Source organism: Pantherophis guttatus, chromosome 1 (assembly GCF_059756535.1).
Source record: "Pantherophis guttatus breed Tessera chromosome 1, ASM5975653v1, whole genome shotgun sequence".
NCBI classification, from domain to species: domain Eukaryota; kingdom Metazoa; phylum Chordata; class Lepidosauria; order Squamata; family Colubridae; genus Pantherophis; species Pantherophis guttatus.
The window spans coordinates 109185005-109207809 of NC_142063.1; the positions used below are offsets into that span (position 1 = coordinate 109185005).

Below are 22805 nucleotides of genomic sequence, written 5' to 3' on the forward strand. Positions count from 1 at the left end.
ATTTAAATCGAGTTGATTTAAATCACAATTTAAATCATGATTTAAATCACTAGTAAAAAGGCTTGATTTAAATTAACTCGATTTAAATCATAATTTTTAAAGAGCAACTGTCATCTCTGCTATTCCTTTGACCCACTGTTGACTCACCGATAGTCCCAGTGTTGCAGAATATACAGCCTCATGCTACATAACTAAGCTCCATTTCATGCTGAATAAACTAAATTATTTATATATCTTAAATAGAAAACTATCTTACGATAGATTTTTACCCCAAAAGTTTTTTATTAAAATAAATTCGATAAAAATCAAAAAAATCCGATTTAAATAAAAAAATGATTTTTTTGATTTAAAAAAAAAATCATTGATTTTTATCCACCCTGATAATAACAGAGGAGTCATCCTGAAGCATTAAGATGCTTCTTAATGAATGCTTCTGTCCTCTTTATTTATATACTTCTGAATATTTGTTTCAAGCAGTAAACACTTTCTTGATGAAAGGGGAGAATCCTACAGCTTTGAAAGGGGCCCTGGTCTGCTCATTCCTTATGAAGTCTAACCTGAATTCAATGGAATAGAGCTAGTGTTCAACACTTATCCCCAGCCTTTCCTTACGAGTTTTAAAGTGCTTCCACTCCTTCCTGAAAGGGCAGGCCCAATCAGTAGTGATAAAAGGATAAATCCCTAGATTATTTAATGTCTATATGAAACTATTAGGAGACATTATTAGTCAATTCAGAGTGAAGTACACTCCATATGCTGATGATACTCAGTGGTACAGCTCTGTTCTGGGCACCAAGAGAGATGCAGTGGAAGTTCTGACGTTTGACAAAGTGGGGGAAAAGAGGCTGAGATTCAGTGCAAGCAAGATGTATAACTGTTTATTTAAATACCCGATTTCAAGATTGAAGCAAATCTGATTTTGATGGAGTTGTACTCACAACCTCAAAGATTCTTACTCATTCCTTATTATATTGTTAAGTTATTATAATTTGCTGTGAATGTGTTGCCCCTGATCATCTGTAAACTTTAGTTGATCCAGAATTCAGTGTTTGCTAGGAAGCCATGATCTTACACCTTTTCTGCAGGTGCTGATTCCAAGTGCAATTTAAAATGTTGGTCAACTTGTTTCAGAACCTAAGTATCTAAGAGGCAGTATTTGCTAAGTGTTTCAATATACCAAGTGAAGTAGTCTCTGAGGAAGCTCACTTTCTATGGAACAATTTCCCCTGAGGAAAGGATTGCTTCTATTCTTACTGATTTCTGAAAACTGATAAAAATCCAATTCTTCCAGAAAGCCTTCAAGAATTGTGGAGCCATTGATACCTAGATCAATCATTGTATTAATAGAATCTGTAATTTATGATTGTATATTTTAATAATGCATTATTATCTATTATTGTTACTTTTACTATTTTTAGTATGGAAAACACTAAATACTGGATTGATGATGTTTGTCCATCTTGTTCGAAGAGGACCTTGACATCTAACAAGTTGTGGGCTGTCCATGATGTGTCCGCAGGTGGCTGGTAAGGCCTATACGGGCATGAAATGTTCTGCCACATGTCGGGCAGACATGTGTGGGCACCATTGTTGCAGCATTTGCAGCTCTGGCTTACAGAGTTTATAGAGGTAAGTAGTACAAATAATAAATATTTTTGTTCTTTTTTCCTGTTCACTTTTGTGATTTTTGTTCCTTTTGTGTTCTTTACACAAAAAGGATATTAAATATACAAAAAATGGAAAAAGTGCAACCACTAGTTATTTCATTAGATTCTAAGCTATTGATTAATCCCAGAACTCTCTATTCCAAATATCCTTTGCCACCATAAAGCTTACAAATGTTTATTTTCTCTTTAGAAGATCTGTGAAGACTCTACTCAATCTTGTTAAGAATGCTTACATAAAATACATTTCAAAATATTCTTGCCACTTGCTTACTTGCATTAGCTTTTTCCTGAGTGGTATCTGCATCAGTGTTAGAGCTGACAGATTGACTGTCAGAATTTTTACTGCTATCACCCAACTTTTTAAGCCTGTTTAAACGTTTATCTGTTTCTCTGAGTCCATATTTGCTGTTGATCACAGGAGTAGGTGCAGGCAGTCCCACTCTTGATTTAAAAGCACCAGTTCCACGTCTAAAAAAAAAGAGTAACACATATTAATTATACTACACATAACATTAATAAAATGAAAGCTAATTAAATAGTATGAATTCTGGATCTGTATTCGTATTTTAAAGAAAATAATCATTTGTATAGTTAAAATTCTGCTATTATAATTTAAGTGAAATTAATTAAAAAATTGAAAAGATACTCCTTTAACATTTCTGTTTCTTAAAAATTCATATATCAAGTTAAGTATGCTTCCTCAATTTAATGAACTATATTTCATTAATAATAACATAAAATTAGAACCTAACTTCCTTAAATATGATGACAGTACAATATTAATTAGAAGAATCAACATGTGTTCTATAGAAAATATTTTTGTATTCTTTCTTCAGAATATGGAGGATATGATCTGAAGATGTCTTTTACTGAATACATACCTAGTAAAAAGGTATAGGATAAAGTAATTTTGGTGAAACTGAATAACTATGAATCAGATAACCTAACTGCCTGGCAACTTTAAGCTTAAAATAGAAATGAAAGTGATAAATTAAATTGATATGGTTTAAAATTAAAAGTATATTTAAATGTTCATGTATTTCTTTAGATGTCAAACAATATTTAGTCACACAGAAAAAGAAGAATTTGGGGTAGTTACGTTTTGGTAAACCATCTAATCTTAAAATATTCTATCTGCATGCCAGAAATAATTAAGTGCAAAATTGAACAAAATGAAAAATAAAATAAAATAAAGCATTTCTAACGCTTTCCATTTTTAAATATCCTCAAGCAAAAAAAAGTAGAGAGGTGTAAGATTATGTGTACAAAGTGTTAGATGCATGTAACCAGCTGGCTTTGGATGGTCCATACCTGTACCAAAACACGCACCGCTTGGATATAAAAAAATCAGGAGTCTAGTAGTTTTTTCAACTAAGTTTACTAAAAGGCATGACTTTTAATGACTTGTGACTCACTATCACATGCATAAAGTAGTTAGATTGATATTGGATTTAAATTGTGATGAGGTGAGGGCAAGGGAAGGGAGTGTAAGACAAATTGGTTATGTAGATGTAAATTATATGTGAGGCAGATTATTTTATCAATTAACCATCGCAATTAGTTAAAAACCTATTGTGTTTGAGACTTTTCCTAGATTGTCTAAAAACTTTTGATGTGAGTTAAGCACTCTCTTGCTCAATGGTGGTTAAAGCTTTGTTTCTTTCAGCATATTATACATTACAGGCAGTCTTCACTTAATGACCATCCTACTTAGTGACCATCTGAAGTTAAAATGGTGCTGGAAAAGTAAATTTACAATTGGTCCTTGCATTCACAACCACTGCAGAATCGAGGAGGGAACACTTCAGCTCTTAATCTTTCCAATGCTCTTCCCCATGTTATTTAACACTTATAAGGAAGTGCTAGGAGAAGTTAACCACCAATTTGATGTGAGATTTAGGATTTATTTTATTCCAATTTGCCTTTGATTTGGACTGATTCTGTATGACCTTTATAGTTAGACCTATTATTTCACATTTTTAATGGCTTTTCTTACATTTTTATTGAACTTTGATGTAAGCTTTCAGGCTTAATGGAATTGGGTACTCAATAAATGCACCAAATAGTATCAATCAATACTACTAACTGGAGGAGGGGGTGCTACATGTTGCCTTAAGATTACGAACTGTACATTCCATTTTACCTTTCACATGTGTAGCATTCACAAAATTCATTATTTTCTCCGAAAAAGCCATCTCCATAATAGCAAGAAATTTCCTCCCCAGGTTCAATATCTCGCAAAGCTTTCACGCATGCTGTATCCCGGCCAGTTGAAACAAACTGTAGAGGATGAACAATTAAAATTTATTTTAATTTTTTAAAAATATTTTTAATGTAATTTCATTTTAAAAATATGATCATGTAAAACATTGCACACCTACCTTACAGTTGGGTCTGCAATCTGAAAAAGGTCCAAAAGATAAAATCAATTAACTGTTGATAAGACCTGAAACATGAATAATTACAGATACCTAAAGTAAGGTTTTATACAGGTTTTATAATCTATTGCATAACTTAACTGAAACAGCCACAATAGCAAAATTCAAAATATTTAATAAATAATTCTAACTCCATTTCAAATAGGATTTTAGATCATTCTGATTAAATTAGGGTATAAATAAAAATATATTAAGAAGAACTTGCAAATTCAACTTATTTTTTAAAAAATGTCTACTTACCATGATTAATGAAAGCAGCTGGACCAAGCCACAGCTGAGCACAGTTTTTCCGTGTTGAATACATGACACTGAAGTCATTTTCTCCATGTCTGAGGAGCATATTCTCTTCTAGTTCAGAGAGTTCGGCAATACAACCTACTAATAACTCTATCTTGTCATTTCGTTTCCTAGTAAACAAAGAAATAAATTATTTTGTATAATTTTATTTCCATAATACAAAAGTTTAATAAGGGATAAATTCTGTCCCCCCAACCAGACTTTTTTTGTAGAATGTTGGCTTTCCTTAATGAAACGTTAAAAAAAAAAAGTCCAATTGCTAGTAGAAATTAGTTCTTGAATTTGTTAAATTCAATATTTCAGGTTGCAGAGGTTACAAGTGGTTAAACACAGATTTTATTTACTTGTTTGTTCAATTTAATTTCAGCACTGCCTGAGTTCTAAGGTGGGTGAATATCTGACAATCAATCTAGGAGTAAATCCTTTCAACTGAAAGAAAATAATGCTAAAGCAGCAGCAGACTTGGAAAAGCAAAAATAATGAAAAACAGATAAAAGCTCAGAAGGGGTATTTTAGAAAGGCCTCCCTGGCACCAAAAATGTTGTTTTTATTTTATTTATCACATTTTAAACCGCCTATCTCCCTCACACAATTTTATCACTTCAAAAATCCAGTTTAGGAACAATTTTTTCCCAATACTTACCACTCTTTTGTTGCAACTATTTTGGCTCCATTTTGCTCTGATGAATATCGATTGCATGGCAATATTTCAAATCCACTGTCAGTTGCAAACATTCGTAAATAAATAAATACCTGCAGCAGGAAAAAAATTATTTAAAAAAAAACCTTCAGTACACTCGGTGCTGCCAAATTGCACTGAATTGATGCTACACTTGCTAAAAACTCAGAATATTAATAATTCACTGATAAGCTTCACAGAACCTAGAGTAAATATAAATTAGCATGTATTTTATATAACATACAGTATAAAATTTGAGTTTTCAAAATCACTTTTATGTGAAAAAGGGGAGGGGAAAAATAATTATATCCTTATACAGACTTCCAGCCAATGTCACATGAATTATCATATTGTGTATTATATTATATCACCAGGAGTTCCAGCATTCTCCAGCCAGGGAAGAAAGTTAGTTTTTGAATGTATTACTCTCCAATTCTCAAATGTTTGAGACACAGCACTACTAAGGTATTCAAGAGTATTCAAGGCTTTAGGGTACTGAACTAAGAATTCCTTTTAAAATAACACACCTTTTTCCAAAGGACAGACTTTCAATGTATGAAGCCCTAATTTCCTCAATGTGTAATATTCTGCAAAGATGAGATGTAAATTATATCTTTAAAAAAACAATAAAAATAGGACACTAATTGTTTTAGCTATTTAATATTTAAATTTTGCATCTCCTGATAAAACCATTAAGCATATAACTCTCAGTAAGTGTTTCTGGCTTATTCCTTAAATTCAGTCTTCAAATTTATATTTATTCACTTCCTATATACCACTCACTTAGGAAAGCTGTATTCTAATGCATCAGTTTAAAGTCATTTCAATAAATATTCATAGGGGACATAATTGCAGTTATTTATTATCATGATTAAGTAATCAAGTATATCTGCACAAACTTTTTACAAGACACAACATTTCACTATAAAGAGCAAACAATTTCCTTCATTTGATTCCAGCTGCCTCTGATAACATCGTTTTTTTCTTTTCTTTGAAGCTTTCTACTATATCAGTCCTTTCCCTTTTTCTGCTGTTGATTTTCATCCAGCTAGTTAATTTTTAAAAATCTTACATAGTATTTATTAAATGATCAAATTTGTACATCGTCCAACTCCAAGCAACTCTGGGCATTTGCTAAAGATAGAAACAGACATTTTTTTTCTACCCAGTTTAACATCCACAATATCCTATAAACTGTACTTGTAACAAACTGAACTTGGATTAAGTATAAATACACCTACATGTTCTTTGAACAACCTTTCCTGCATTTTGTTCTTGTTAAGAAAATAGTGCCGGGCCCAGTCACCTGACGTCAAGGACTTGAAGGCTTTTTCCAAGTGCTCATCTTTTTTAAAACGCTCAATCACCTCCTTCAGTTCCTCTTGTCTTCCTTTTATTGGTCGAAACCTCAGGCAAAAAAGGAAAAAAACCCAAGATAGAACTTCAATCAAGCTGCATTTTATATGCCCACTTTATATATTCAGAGAAACTAAATTACAATAGGACCAAAAGTAGAAATGAATATTGTTTCAACAGGTTTTACACAAATGATTAAAAGAGGAATAATTATAGTTACTGGAGTAGGAGAAACATTTTTAATAATGACAAGGAAATATCAAAAGCCCTGTAAAAAACATGAAGTCACATCTGAAATACAGAACAGTATTTGTTATCTGAGTGATGATATATCTGCTATTTCATTTGCATGAGAGAGATACCAATCAAATAAAGCTTTTAAAAAACACATATAAGGTTTGTTTTACATATATATAGTGTTAACCTTCAAGATAGTTCAAAGAAGAATCACAAGCCATGAATTACTAACACTGCCTTTAATGTAACACAAGTCTGAAAGAACTTCTCCCCTCCTTTACTTTTACTTTCCACAAAACTAGAGAGGGTTTCTTCCAAGATGTTTGTTTTCCTTCTATGGGGAGAGGTACCTTTTGCATGAGAGTTGGTAGGCTGAGGGTCCTGTCTCCCAAGATCCTTCCTATAGGCCATTACATGCACTAAATAATGAAGATTTTCCTCATACGATTCCTTTCTTTTGATATGTTGAGCATCGTTTTCTCCCATATGTTCCTATTTACACACTCGTGTCATGTGAGAATTATTTATCTCCTGATTTCATTAATGCAGTTAATCCCAAGACTCGGTCTTCTATGTTGCACTCACCTTATGCAATGCTGTAGCAAGATGTGTTGAACTCTGATATTGTACAGTTAGGTGGTATGTTAAAAATGTCTAAGGAATTTAGTCAAAACTTTAATTGAACTTGGATATTTTTAGTTCTGTCCAATATTCTTATAAACTGCTTATTAATTTTACTTATTTTCTTTGCTTCATGAGCTCTTTTTTTCATAGGAGTAGGTGGGATACAAGCTTTCAGAGAAAATCTGATATAGAGGTAATTCTCAGTTTACTATCACAATTGCAACCGGGATTTCCATTGCTAAGCAAGACGGTTGTTAAATAAGTCACACCCAGTTTTACAAAGTTTTTTGCCATGGTTAAGTGAATCACTGCAGTTGTTAAGTGAACTGTATGGTTGTTAAGTGAATGCGGCTTTCGTCATTGGTTATGCTTTTTGGAAACTGGCTGGGAAGGTCACAAATTGTCCCCAAGATACTGTAACCATCATCAATACATGACTTTGCCAAGCACCCAAATTTTGACCATGTGACCATTGCAATGGTTAAGTACGAGGACCGATTGTAAGTCACTTTTTCAGTGCCACTATAACTTCAAAATAAATGAGTATGTCAAGGACTATCTATATTAATGAGATAAAACGATATAATTTTGATCTTTTAGCAACAGTATCATTTGTTTCTAGATTCCGAAAGCTGAAATAATATTCTTATTACACAATTTAATGAACAACACAGAGAATATTTTGATATAATTTTAATTAAGAAACCTGTATTTTTCTTGTGATGGTGTGGTGGGCTAATTATCCTTTTTTTTTTTTGCATTGGCCTCTGTAAATATGGCTTCGCTCATTTATTTATTAAATTTGTATGTTGCCCATTTTGCTGTCACATGACTCTGGGTGGCTTACATGATAAAACAATATTATAAAAGATTAAAACAGTAAAACAATAAATATAACATTAAACGATTATTTGAAGCTATTGTACAGGTATTACTCAGCAATGCAGGACTAAGGCACATTTTGCTTTGCTTTTCAATTATCTGTAGGAGATGGTGAATGAATGGTCATACAGGTGGTGCTTGCTTAATGGCTGCTCATTCAGTGACTGTTTGAACTTATGATAATGTTGAACAAGTGCTACTTACGACTGGTCCTTGAAGTTTCAGCTGTCACAACATTCCCATGGTCACAACTGAGATCTGGGGGTTTGGGCCCACCTCTCAATTATGTTGTGGCATTCTATGGTTAGGTGAACACTGTTTGCAACTTTCCAGGTTCCAATAAGTGAAGTCAATGGGAAAGCAAACAATGATGAAATGAAGTTCTGGTGATGATAACCAGAAGTGCCAGAGTTGCTGTTGCTAAGCAATCATGTGATATCAGACCTTACAACCGTGTTGCTTAGTGATGGAAATTCCAATCCCAATTGCCAGAGCTAATTGAGGATTACCTGCAATTTAGGCCAGAAAGTTGGGCTAAGTGCCTGTTTGTTATTTTAGCAAAGTTACATCAGTGCTGAAGCAAGAACTCCTGCTGCCAAATCGGAAATTCAGAAAAAGCCAAATGGGGAAGGCTAGCAATTTGCTTGTCCTGTATTGTTCAATCAGCTTCGCTTTGTGTTCCTTGAGGAGATACCAGTATTAAGACAAATTCAGCCCACTGCATGTTCGACTGACGTTGTTTTCCTCTTGGTTGATACTGACTGGATCAGTTGAGGGAGATCTAGTCAATTATCAACATCACCACAACCAATACTCTTCCATGGAAGGGAAGTGATACCTAACTTGAAGAAGGCAGTGCTCTGTATGCTCTTCAATGAACTATCATTAGATACGCTTGTTCTGATAACTATAGTTGTAAAATTTGCACTGTTAGCGCAAGTGGTTGAGAGAGTATTGACTGAACAATTCAGAACTCTCCTGGATGGAGAATAGGATTCAGATCTTTTTCAACTGATTAGAGAACAGATCATGGCCTGGGAAAAGCACATCTGTTAATTACTTCAGGCCAAGAACTGAAAATGTACAGGATCTGTTATGACAATCTTTTTTTAATTTTCAGCTTCAGATAACCTCTAAAATTTGTTGGTAATCAAAGTATAAGAATATCAAAATGTCATTTTAATAAGACATGGATAGTGCTTGACTTATGACAAACGAGACAAGAATTTTCATTGCTAAGCAAAGCAGTTGTTAAGTGAGTTATGCCCGATTTTATGACTTTTGCCATACTGTATCTGCTAAGTGAATCACACAATTGTTAAGTTAATCAATTTGGCTTCTCCCACTGACTTTGCTTTCAAAAGCCAGCTGAGAAAGTCTCGTATACTTTGTAAATATATGCCAGTTGACAAGAAGCTAAATTTGTTCATGTGATTATGCTGCAACAATCATAAGCATGAGGACCAGTTGTAAGTCACTTTCCTCAGTGCTGGTGTAACTTTGAACTTTGATATCCTTGAACCTTGGCTAAATGAATGGTTGTGAACTGAGGACCACCTGTACCAAGAAAGTATGCATTAGAGCTTTGTATCAGTTCAAACTGAGAAGGCCCAATAAACAATTTAATAATCCTGAATCCCATATTGCCTTCCTCATACATCCCAGTATATTAAATATATTAAGTTATATACCAAACCTGTAGAATACTGCTAGCAAGCATTGAGGATAGCAAAGAAGAATATTGTTCAATGTTGGAAAGACAGAGTTACTCAGATTTACAATTTGGGATTACAAATACATGTTTACTTCTATTTGTGAGTTGTTTTATTGATGTAATAGAATTGATACATATTATCTTGTGTAATCTAGGTTTAATGACCTGTTTAAAAATGAGAAGCTCAATTATATTTCTTGTATGTAAAGTATGTTTCTTGTATCTTTTTACTTTTTTGTCAATCAAACCAAAAAGGAAACTATAATCCATCCTAATAATTTAGGTTGAGATGTTTTAATTTAACATGCTATTTTTAAAGTCAATCTTACGGATAAAATCTTCAAATTTAGGGATGGTTATAAAGCAACAAATCCTAATTTTTTTCTTGGTATTAAAAATAAATTAAGAAATATATCCACAGTATCAACATTTTTTACAGGCTGTTGAAATGTGAATATGTTTTTTGTTGAAAAAAATGTTATATTCCAGTTACCCAACACACACAAAGATAGACCCACAAGCACACCCACAAACAGTGTGTGTCATATAATTAAAAGCTCTATTATGGAGTCTAAGGAATAGTAGTAATACTAGGAATAGAAGAAAACTTAAAAGAATGTGATAAGACAGGATTCTTTCAAAAACACAATTGGTAAATCTATCATCTTCTTTCTATTAGTTGCTTTAAATAATTTGCCTACTTATATAATAAAATAAAGCAGCCATTACACAATGCTGATTAAAATACTTTCATGTTATTCTAATTCATTCATTAGCTATTATGTACTGGCCTATATACTATCCAATCTCAATTTTGGGGGCATTGTAACATGCATAAAATGGAGTAATAAAAAAATCCTTAAAAAGCAAAACAAATAACTTCAGGAAAACCCAATAAGGATTGGTTGACTGCCAGGATAGTCTGAAAAATAGGACGAAGGAAACAAATCTAGTATCTTGAAATCTTTGATGCAGGTTGCCTTTCATAAATACAGCTTGAGGGCTTATGAAGAACATCTTAACGAACACAAAAAATAAATCTGAATTAAAGCAGTCAAATTTTCCTTAATTAAATACCTAATTCCCAGTGCTCTGTGTTAATTTTTTTACACTTTAAATTTGTCAGATCCACATAGATTTTAACTAAAACAATAAGGCTTTATGTTTGCTCAATAATAAAACAATTACCTAGTGTTCATTTTATGTGTTTGAAAGCCTAAATATGGATCAAGAACCAAACTAGTTGCTAGGTCATCATTCTCACATAGCTCCTTGGCAGACATTCCAGAAGAAGGCACGTAGCGACTTTGGCCCTCAAATCCCGAACCACCACTACCTGCATAAATTAAAACAAATGATTAGCTGATACTGAACACTGAATTGTATCTATCTTTCTCCTTGTATAGGGAACAAGAAAAAAAGTAGGAATCTTGAGAAAAATGCAGCAGCTTATCCCAAGTATCTGTTGGTCCGGTGGTGGGTACAATGCTTTATTTATGCAGAAGATTCATTTTCACCAGGATATTTGTGACGACAGAAGTTATCACATGACTGAACAGAGTTTCAAGTAACGCCCCATAGGAAATGTTCAGGGAATGAACAATGCATATATCATAAAGAGCCAAAAGATGATTAATTGTCATCTTTTGTATGAATTAATGAGAGTGCTTTACAATGTAGTTTGTACGGCATCTCAGATGAATTATTTTCATTAGAAAAAAGTATTTTAGCTTACAAAATTTATACCATATTTTATCTGACAGTGGTCTGAACTTGTATATTTTTACTTTTGTGAAATACTAACACTGCTTCCTAGCAAATCTTCTCTATTCTGATATTCACATGTCTCTTTCATTTTATCCCTCAAACATTAAATAAAAATAACCACTCTCTGATTTTAAAATTTTATCACATGTGGACAACCAGCATTTTTAGTGCAGCCTGCAGGTATTCCTTAAAATTAGGTGTAATGGTACGAAGTGATTGATTTGCAGTTGGTCCATTCAGTAAACCATATAATAAAGGAGTCATGATTTCATATATAATGTTATATAAAAGAAAAATGATGCAAGCACAATCTGCCAATGAATAATTTGTTATTCAGTTTTAACATGTTGACATTTAGAGCAAAACAAATCCTTTTCATTGCATGCTTGATTTCAGGGTAAAACCATATTCTATGTCCAAAAATCTAAAGCAAATCAAAGTTGTCTATCCTACTCAGAAGTTCTCCAGTTACAAAAGGAAAGGAGAAATGATTGTTATAAGTAGAAAGTTATGTACCTCTGCTGGATTATTAAATTAGTACTGACTTCAGTAGTGCAATTTTGGTCTTGGCCTAGTTGTATAATGACATATGAAGTATGACGTGACAGCAAGAATGTCTTACTTGGAGTTGCTCTGAAAAATGAAGCCATATAAGCCATATGAATCTTTATGACCATTAAAAATAGTATAGCATGTAAACTTGTTTCCCCATGTGAAACATATTATAATAAATAAATGGCAACATTTAAACCAACCAAAACCCAGAAGAAATTACCCTCATATGTTGAGCAATGGAAATTCAAATTAAGCTTGCCTTTAAATCTTCAGGTTATTTGTTTCTTTTAAACTAATATTCTATCACTTTAACTCAGATCCAATATCTACATGAAAATGAAATTAAACAATTATGAGTAGGAAGTCTTTAAAATTGCTCCTGTAAACATACACTCCCCTGAATATTATGAGTGTAGATTGTGTTCTAGTGATATTTTCTGGGACAAATTATAAATACGCAGAAAACTGAATTCTTTACCGCTGCAAATTATGCATTAGCAACATTTTTTAACATTGAAAGGAAGACTATAAGGCTCACACTTAAGCTTTCATTGGGACTTCAATTTATTTAAAAAGTATAAATTATTTGCGCACATTACTGTGTCATATTTATAAATGAGAAAATTTGTAAATATATACAAGAAAATATACTTGGCAAATACAGCCTTTATAAAATTAACAAATATGGTAACTTGAGATCATCCTAGCACATTAACTTATACATACATCTGCTGGACCGTCTCTCAACTCCATTTTTGCCAGTCTTTGGATTTTCCTTTCCAGAATGCTGTAATTTGGACTGATTTTGATGGTGGTCATTAGATAACCTGCTTCCATTTCTCCTGCCATTCACCACCATGTTCTTGGATTCTCCCAACCACTTCATTCCCACAGACAATTTGCCCCCGTTGCATTTAGTCCTTCTTCCAAAGGCTTTTGGAAATTAATGGTAGTCCAGTTTCCTAACAGAAAAAGAAAGCACAAACATAAACAAACTGTTCAAAGCAATTTTATTAAAACTATATAATAGTATGTAAAAATAGTACATAGCTTTTTAAAAACATATTTTGTATAGGTAGTTCTCAATTTATGAACATCAGTTTAGTGATTGTTCAAAGATACAATGGCACTGAAAAAAGCAATTTGTGACCGATTTTCACACCGTTGCAGCATCCCCATTATCCCACATTTGGATCATGTGATCAAAATTCAGGCAATTAGCATGTATTGATGACAACTGCACTCTCACAGGGTCATGTGATCATCATTTGTAACCTTCCCAACTGGCTTCCAATGAGCAGAGTCAAGGGGAAAGTCAGATTCACTTAATGACCTCATGATTCACTTAACAACTGCAGTGATTTGCTTAACAACTGTGACAAAATGGTCACAAAATGGGGCAAAACTCACTTAACAACTGCCTTGGTTAACAATAGAAATTTTAGGCTCAATAATGGTTGTAAGTGAAGGACTACCTGTACTACATTTCTTGCTATATATTCTTTCCATTAAAACAAAATTTAGCTTAGTTGCTTTGTAAACTGCTCCCCTTCACTTTGTAAAACCCTCGTTCCACAGCAAACCGTTTTGACTACAGTAAAAACTCTTTGACCACGGCAAAAACACTCAAGTTAGAAGATGGGGAAATTTGTAATATTTTGTGGAGGTCCTTCTTGCTTCTCTTCAGAAAGCAATTTTAAGGTCTAACTATATGTAACAATATTCATAATCAGATGGAGACATTATGACTCTACTCAAGATCTTCTCATGAGTTCCTCAGAAGTGAGGAACCTGATGATTACAAAAAATCATATCTGATAAAGAACTCATAGCACAACTAGTTCCAATCCTAACTCTCTAGGTTACTATCCTAATAAAGTTATGCAACTTTAAGGCTATGAGATGGCACCAGGTTGAAAATCAAAGAACAGAGAGATGGGGGAGAGTACTGGAGGAATAATGATTTTAGGAATCAGGAACTCCTGAGTAGCCCTAACTCTTAAATCAGGATAATTAACATAATTAGCCTGATTTGGGTAGAGGATAGGAAACTTTCCATATAAAAGCTTCGACTTGAGGTCAACGATAATTTTCCTTGTATTTCCAGAGATGGGAACATAACTTTGCAATTGACTTTGTGAACAACTGACCTTTCTAATGTCTAGAATATGTCTTGCTGCTAAGTCCTCTAGCTGTGTGTTTTAAACATTGGAATATTTCACTATCACTCAATTTCATATCAATTTTGTGGAAAATATTGAATAGTTCAACTGGAAGTTTTTATTTTAGCTTTAGTTTGGAAGCATGTTGGTATAAGCCAGACGCACAGGAGGTGGGGTAAACAATGAAGAAATTTATGACACTGTAGGGTAAAAGTAGATTCTGATCTATTTGTACTGAAAGTTTAGAGTAGGCAAATGCAAAGAATAATCAGCATTGGCAAACAAGCTAGTAAATGTATTTGTGTTTCTCCCCCATCTATTGACTTTTATGGAAATCAGACCTACAATTTGATCTCTCATTTGGATATTTTACTTTATCTGTTTCTCCACTTTACATTGCTAAGATACTTAATAGTCATGTATGCAACTAATCGAGCATTTCCCAAGTTATCCTTCAAATACATCTCCACATACATTGTGCTTTTATTTTTATAGCATCTATTGGAAGTAGAGTGCTATTGTTGTTTTAGCTTCTGCAGCACAGTGAAATGAAAAACAGGTGAAAACTGGAAACAGAAAAAGCGGTATGCCAGAGAGGAAAATAGGCACTGATAATTCAATGTATTTGTTTCCCATAGCTGGGTATCTCCCCTTAGAAATCTTCAAGAAACTGAGCTAACTACTTTAATATGACATATTTTATTTATAATCTGTCTGTCTGTCTGTCTGTCTATTTAATTTATTCAATTCTGAATAAATTCTGAAGCCAGCACTACAGGAGTGAAAACACTTGGAAGTTTGAAAAGAAGCAGCTTTTTTGACAGTTTGAATTTGAAATAGGCTGTTTGGATCTCACAGGAAATGCCATGACACTCTTCTGATCCTGCCAGAAGTGTCTCAAGTTTGAAATGACCCTGCCTTCATTTAGAGCATTTATAGGATGAAAAAGTCCATTTTGAGTAAAAAAGCTTTCAAATCTGAAACATTTTCCATATTCTGGCCAGCAATGTCCTAATAGTTTGGAAAGAGATCTGAAATAGTTGATATATTCATATTAAAATTTAAAAACTATATATTAAGTTGCAAAATTACACCAAATATTTTCCAAGGAATACAGAAGATTCCCCCTTAAGAACTCTATTCCTAACCACACAAATATACATAATCTCAGGAAAGAAATTTTTTTATCCCAAATCACATTGCACAGAGCATCATTACAATCCACTCATCCATTTACTTCAATGTCCCTGCATTTAAGAGAGTAAAGTCACATTCTTCCTCCTAGCCTCAGAGCCTGTGTAGTGAATTCTGCCCGTTTACTTCAATTAAGCAATGAAGATTTGAAATAGGGATGGAAAGGACCATTTAAGTTACCAGGTCCAAACTTTGGCTAAGTTACAACATCCAAATACAGACATTCTAAATAGATGGCTGTCTAATGTTTGCTTGAACACATCCAGTGAAGAAATTGCCCTGTGGGTAACTAATTCCACTGTCAAACTGCTGTTAATGTTAGAAGTTTTTTCCTAAGCCATCTTGGTCTAGACCAGCGGTCTCTAACCTTTCTGGCTTGGGGGCCCAGCAGGAGGGGGGCGGGGAGAAAGGATGGTTCTATGTGAGTGGTAGGTGCACTACATGAGTGGTAGATGCTTGCTCTAAAGGTTAAGGTGCTGGCCTAGAAACCAGGATACTGAATTATAGTCCTACCTTTGGCATGAAAGCCAACTGGGTGAGCTTGGGCCAATCACTCTCTCTCAGACCAACTCAGATCTGATTTTCTGTAAATTAAACCCACATTATGTATCCTGTACTCTGAAACAAGGAAGAAGGGGCCCTTACTTCAGCTTTGGCAGCAACATGCATCTGCAAAGCAGTGGCACTATTTTGAGCAGACACATGGATCCTCAATATTATTTTTAATTAGATTTATCCTGCCTTTATTTTTGTCAGCTCAAAGCAGTGTACATAGATAACACTCCCATCTCCTATCTTCTCCACAACAATCCTGTGAATTGGGTTGGAATGAGTGTGTGTGACTGGCCTAAAATCATCCAGCCAGATTCTTGCCTAAGGGAACGCTAGAACTCAGTTTTCTGGTTTCTAGCCCTGCACCTTAGCCATTGCAGCATCTTCATGGCTGACCTAGAACAATGCATTCTTAACTCTCAGAGCCTAAAGCCTCTCCTTGGCTTGAGATTCAGTGAAGACATTTTTTATCATCTGGCCACTGAAATTTATCTGTCATCGAATTCCACTATGACTTCAACAACTTCCACCCTTCCATCAACTTCAGCCTACACCTATTAACAAGTTCACTTCTTTGATGTCACTGTAAAACTTACTCATCCAATGAGATCAATAGGCAAAGAAATTTAATCAGATCAATGAAGGACATATTAAAAGACAGCCCATAGAAACAAAATACCTCTATTTGTCACCTGAAGTTTAAGCCACTCAAATGCATTATTGATCAGCTATATCCATAGTGTACAATGACATCACATTTTCTTAGATACTATGTGGAAAGCCAATATTTGCATACTGCCAGTCACTGAATCTGAAGCAGATTCTCAAAGCAACAAGCAATAGCAGGACAATTATGACAATATGGGAATCAAACCCTGAAACCAATTTCTACTCTGCCCGGTATAAGAATACAAGTACCTTCATGTGTTCTTCCTCCAATGTGGTATTTATCATAATTTGCCAGCAATGTCCCTCTGAGTTCTACATAGAACATATAAGACAAACTTTGTATAAAACAATTGGTGTACATAAGCTTGACATCAGGCCACAAAACTAAATAATATCTGAGCGTTTCAACCTCCCAAATTACATTGTAGAATATCACAAAATGACTATTTTGTAAAAACGGATTTAACAGCAACATCAAGCAAGATACTGTTGAACTTACATCCATCAAAACACTGGGAATCTTAGGAGGTCTCAACAAACACAATACAATGTGTATTAATGCATTTCTACTGTTAATTGATACTTATAATCTTTTTCCAATTATAAGTATATAACCGGCAAGTGTATAACCAATCTATTTCCCCTCTTTTTTCCCCACATGACATCTCTATTTTCATCCTACAGTTTAGCCAGTGCATCTGATGAATGCAATGTAGCTCACCAAAGCTTATGCCTTGTAACAAAAACTGTCAGTTGAAAAAGGTGCAGACTCCTGACTTTTTTTTACCACCAACATGACTCCCCTCCTACAAAACCTAAAATCAACAAGCTGTATACAATTCTAACCTATCAACTTGAAAGTAAATGTAAGATTCTAGATTAGATAAGAGCTACATTAGTTCCATTAGAATTTACTACAGTACTTTCACTTAGCACTTCTACCAATCTGTCAAGATTTGGCAACAAAATAGTATGAAAAACACCAAATGATGACTTCCAGTCTTTAACTGACAAAGAAAGGAGAAGAGGAAAATGTTCCTCCCATTTACACAGCATTTATGAGATTAATCATGTCCTCTGAGAATTTGTTTACACCTGTCCCAGTAACCTAGATTTATATCAAAATTCTAATAGTGACAGGTTGAGTTTTAATGATAGAGTGTTAAGACTGTTCTGATTTCCCTTTTCTGCTTGCTATGATTTATAATTGTTTTCTTTTTTGAAAAAAATAATTTATAAATTTTATCTCTTCCGTGATTGGTCTAGTCCCAAAAACAAAATGGAGGGAAAGGGCCAACAAATGCCTTAATGCCATAAGCACAGGAAGTGAGAATACAAAACATGTTTTATTTTTTTCCCTTTTAAATTGCCAGGATGTAATATGGCATATAAGATTCCTACCTTCTTAGATATAGTACCATGGACAAGAAGAAAGGTATCTATCATACATTCCTTAGAAGACAGGTAACATAACAAGAACTTGTAAGACACATACCAAGGCAGGAGGTGAAGCTAGGATATATAGATCCAGGTCTTCTGGGAAAAGAGGCATGAAAACATATCTTTCATGTTAAATGTTCAGCACTGTGACCAAACTATGTCATTGTTTCTCCACTACACAAAACAATATAGTTCCAATATAAAAATGTGTAAAATGCAATAAATGCTATAAAATCCTTTAAAAATGTCACCTTTTAAAACATGGAATTCAATTGGGAATGAGGAAAGGCCTCTGGAAATACTGTGTGTCTTCTGTACAAAGAATAAAAACAAATATAGTACAATTTAACAGAGTAATTTATAAATCTCTCTATTGAACATCTGCCCTGCTATAAATTTACTATATGAAATGTTAGCCATAATGTGTTCAACACAAACATTATTCTAGTAATTTATATGAAAGACTTTAAACACTTTGGAAATTTCTTACAATATATAGAAAAGGCAAACTAAAGAAATTAAAGAAACCAAAACTAAATCCAGCCCACCGCCTAGTCTTTCTAGTATCTTCTTTCCACTTCTTTCTCCTTAGTTACGAAGACTGGAAGGCAGGCTGATTTATAGGCCAGCGATGGCTAACCATTTTGCCATCACATGCCAGGAGGGGGGGGGGTTGCGTACGTGCCCACACCCATAATTCTATGTGCCCTGCCCCCGTGCATGTGCGCACAACCCCCCCTGCTCCCCCTGCGCCTGGCACATGATGGTACGGTAGGCCCGTTTTTGCTCTCCCCAGCCTCCAGAGCCTTTCTAGGAGTCTGGGGAGGGCAAAAATGGCCTTCCCCACCCCCGGAGGCTGAAAACGGCCCGTTTGCCAACTTCCGGTCCTACCGTTCCTTCTCCTGTGCGCTGCTTGGAGAGTCCAAGCGTGACATATACCCAAGCTGAATCTCCCTAGGGTGGGAAACAGACTGGTCCAGGGTCCCCTCGGCCAGAAGAATCCTCTGTACAACTCTTCTTCCAAATGCCACTTCCGCTGAGGCAAACATATCCAATTTGTAATTCCTGATAAATGGGGAAGGGAAAGCCCAAGTGGCTGCCCTGCAAATCTCCTGAATGGAAGCTTGCGTAACACAAGCAGCCGTAGTGGCTGCACTCCTGGTTGAGTGAGCCGTAATACGGCCTAGAACAGGCCTTGCCTAATGTTCGTAGGCCAATGCTATGCACGCCTTTAACCAGCATCCAATGGTGGATAGGGACACCTTTTTGCCCATAGATCTGAGCTGAAATGAAATGAACAGCAATTACGTCCTTCTGAAGGAAGCAGCTCTGTTGATGTATTTACGAAGTATTCTACACACGTCCAGTTTGTGCCATCGCTGTTCCCGAGGATTTCTGGGATTTGAAGAAAAATCCAGTAATATGACCTTTGGGCCCTATGAAGCCAAGAGTTAATCTTAGGCACAAATGTTGGATTTAAGCATAACATGACCCTATTAGGATGAAAAATGCACAAATTTTGTCGTACCGACAGGGCTGCCGTGATCGCAATAAGAAAAGCAACCTTGAAAGTCAAAAGTTTGAGACTGGCGGCCCCTAAGGGCTCAAAAGGAGGAGACGTGAGTGCCTACAGCACTAGTGACAGATCCCAAGTTGGGTATCTATGAACTGTTGGGGGTTGTAAATTGGATACGCCTTTTAGAAAACTACACACCCTGGGGTGCTGAAAGAGTGGGCACGTGCCCTCGCCTTTCTGGATTGTGGCCAAGGCGGCCACCTGCCTGCGGAGGGTGTTAGTGTACAGTCCCTTATCCAATCCCTCCTGAAGGAAGTCTAGTACCCTTGGGACTGATGCCAATGTGGGAAACAGCTTCACCTTGGCGCACCAGCAGCAAAAGGATGTCCACGTAGCTTCCTATATTCTGTTGGTTGAGGGGCATCAAGAAGCTTGAATAGTCGAAATTACTTTGCCAGAAAAATGTCCCATCTTCAGAATCTCCCTTTCAACTGCCAAACGGCCAAATGGAGCCACTGAGGTTCTGGGTGATTCACGGTCTCCTGGCTGAGGGAGATCCTGTGTGGAGGTACCCTCCATGGGTGAAAGATGGACAGATTCACCAGGTCCGCAAACCACGGGTGCCTTAGCTAGTGAGGAGCCACTAGCAGCACTTCCGCCTCCTCCTCCAATATCTTCCTGACGACCCTCGGAATGAGAGGGGTCCGAGGGAAGGCATATAACAGTTCTAGAGGCCATAGGCAGTGGAGGGTGTTGGTCCCCTTGGCCCCATGAGTCTGGAACCTGGTAAAGAACCTCAGGAATTGAGTGTTCGTTGGGCTGGCAAATAAATCCACAGCTGGATGACCAAATTTTTCTGATAGCTGGCGAAATAAGTCTGGGTGCAGGCGCCATTTGGATTGGTCGATGGTTGTTCTGCTCAACCAATCCGCCTGAATGTTGGAGATTCCAGAGATGTGCTATGCTCGTAATGAAAGTAGGTGCCTCTCCACCCAAAGATCTAATTCCCCTGCTTTGCGCATCAGGACCTTGGAGTATGTGCCTTCTTGTCAGTTCACATGTGTTTTTGCTGTCACGTTCTCAGTCAACAACACGTGGTGACCTTACAATGTCTCTTGATATTGGCATAGCGCCAGATGGGCTGCTCTTAGTTCCAGCCAATTGATGTCGTTTTGCAGTTCCTCCAGTGACCACCGACCCTGAGTCACTCGGGATTGCAGGTAAACACCCCAGCCAAAAAGGCTGGCGTCCGATGTTATGACTATTCGGTTGGGTTCCTAGAATGGGCAGCCTTTTTCCATGGCTGCTGATGTCCACCAGTCCAAGGATTGAAGCACTCTTCGAGGAACCCAGATTCGTGCGTTGGAATTGCTGAGCCCTGACCTTTGACATAGAAGCAGGAGCCATTGTAGGGCCCATGCATGCAATCGCGCCCAAGGGACGATGGCCAAGCATGAGATCTTCTTTCCTAATTATTGGGAAAGAATCAATCAATGGTACTAGCCTGAGAGATCTGACCTGATCAACCATGGCTTTTATGCTGGATCGGCATTCCTGAGAAAGGAAAACCTGACAGGTGTTGGTATTGATCACTGCTCCTAAATGTATCAGACTGGTGGAGGGTACCCTCTTGACTTTTCTCCCAGTTCACAGAGAAACCATGATTCTGGAGGGCTTTGACCGTAATCTGAAGGTCTTGTTCCGCCTGAAGTGTGGACGACGACTGGATCAAAATGTCATCCAGATAACATTGCAGTCTAATGGGTCTCGCCCGAAGATGAGCCGCCATCACATCTAGCAGTTTGTGAATGTTCTTTGGGCCAAAGACAGGCCAAAGGGAAGCACCCAGTATTGCCAATGGTGTCCTGCATAGGAGTATCTGAGGAACCTTCTGTGGGATGGTCTGATGGGTACATGGAGGTATGCCTCTTTGAGATCTATTGATGTTAAAAGATCTCCCTGTCTGATGCAACCCAGAATGGTATGCAGGTATTGCATTTTGAACTGTTTGTCCTTTACGTGTACATTGAGTTCCTTCAAATTTAGTATGGCTCTCTGCCCCCCACCCCGAGCTCTTGGGAACCAGAAAGAGGTTTGAATAAAAGCTGAGACCCTTCAGCTTTACCGGTACCAGCTCGATAGCCTTGATGTCCAGCAGATGCTGGATCTCGGCTTCCATCAGAATTCTCTTGGTGGCGTCCCTGGGAACAGGGCATCGAATGAATTTTTTGGGTGGGTTGGAGCAAAATTCTAGAGTGAGCCTGAGCCTCACTGTCTGTAATGCACAAGCATCTGTAGTGGTATCCTGCCATTGGCTAGTGAACATCTTTAACTGATTGTCAATGGGGATCCCTAACTAGGAGTCACTTTGTTTGACGGTAAGGGCGGCTACTGGCTCCCCAAAAGGGTCAGATGGATTGTGACTGTCTAGCCCTGTCTCAAAAGGATGATCTATCTTGTGAGCAATCCATACTTTGGGGATATGGTCTCTGGTAGGTCGGGGCATTAAACCCCGCCTCAGGACCCTGAAAGGGCTGCCTTTTATAGAAAGGGATAGGTCATCTCTCCATTCTCCTGTAAATGTAGGGGAGAGCCTTTCTTTTGTCCTTCCCTTTGACTAGGATCGGATCTACTACTTTCCCAAAAAGGTTGCCTCCCTTGAATGGAGCAGACGCCAGTCTCCATTTAGATTTCATATTGGCTTGCCACTGGCGAAGCCATAAAAGACGTCTGGAGGTGACATTGGATGCCAGTGCCCTTGAGGCAAATTCAGCTGCATTGATGGTTGCATCCGCCGAGTACTCGGCTGCTGCCATCAATTTACTAATATCCTGATGCAGCCTGGTGTCTTCTGGGTATGCTCTGGCCTGCATTTGACACAGCCATATTAGCGATGTCCTAGTAAAAAAGGATGGAGCCGTGGCTAATCCAATTGCCCAAGCGGCTGCCTGATGCGTCTTACAGGCCGAAAGCTCTGCTTTCCTGTCCTCGGCCTTTAGTCCCTCTGCAGAGTCAGAAGGAAGGATGGCCGCTGTTACTAGAGTGGCCAGGGGAGC

The 22805-nt window shown here is 36.6% G+C and overlaps 1 protein-coding gene across 16 annotated transcripts in view; it reads right to left on the reverse strand.

Moving 5' to 3' along the window:
- KMT5B (lysine methyltransferase 5B) overlaps nucleotides 1-22805 on the reverse strand; it is a 37094-nt gene that overhangs the window by 4136 nt on the left and 10153 nt on the right. For 4 of the 16 annotated variants that reach the window (XM_060687758.2, XM_034416769.3, XM_060687759.2 and 1 more), the window contains exons 2-9: nucleotides 12943-13178; nucleotides 11083-11230; nucleotides 6323-6488; nucleotides 5046-5155; nucleotides 4346-4512; nucleotides 4049-4068; nucleotides 3811-3947; nucleotides 1939-2135 (exon numbers count right to left, since the gene is read on the reverse strand). In XM_060687758.2, coding sequence (XP_060543741.2) covers nucleotides 1939-2135; nucleotides 3811-3947; nucleotides 4049-4068; nucleotides 4346-4512; nucleotides 5046-5155; nucleotides 6323-6488; nucleotides 11083-11230; nucleotides 12943-13102 — 1105 coding nt within the window. In that variant the 5' untranslated portion in view covers nucleotides 13103-13178. Of the gene's footprint in view, nucleotides 1-1938; nucleotides 2136-3810; nucleotides 3948-4048; nucleotides 4069-4345; nucleotides 4513-5045; nucleotides 5156-6322; nucleotides 6495-11082; nucleotides 11231-12177; nucleotides 12295-12942; nucleotides 13179-17042; nucleotides 17106-18484; nucleotides 18546-22805 lie in introns of all 16 variants that reach the window. The other 12 variants (XM_087880860.1, XM_087880855.1, XM_087880868.1 and 9 more) reach the window with 5 other exon arrangements.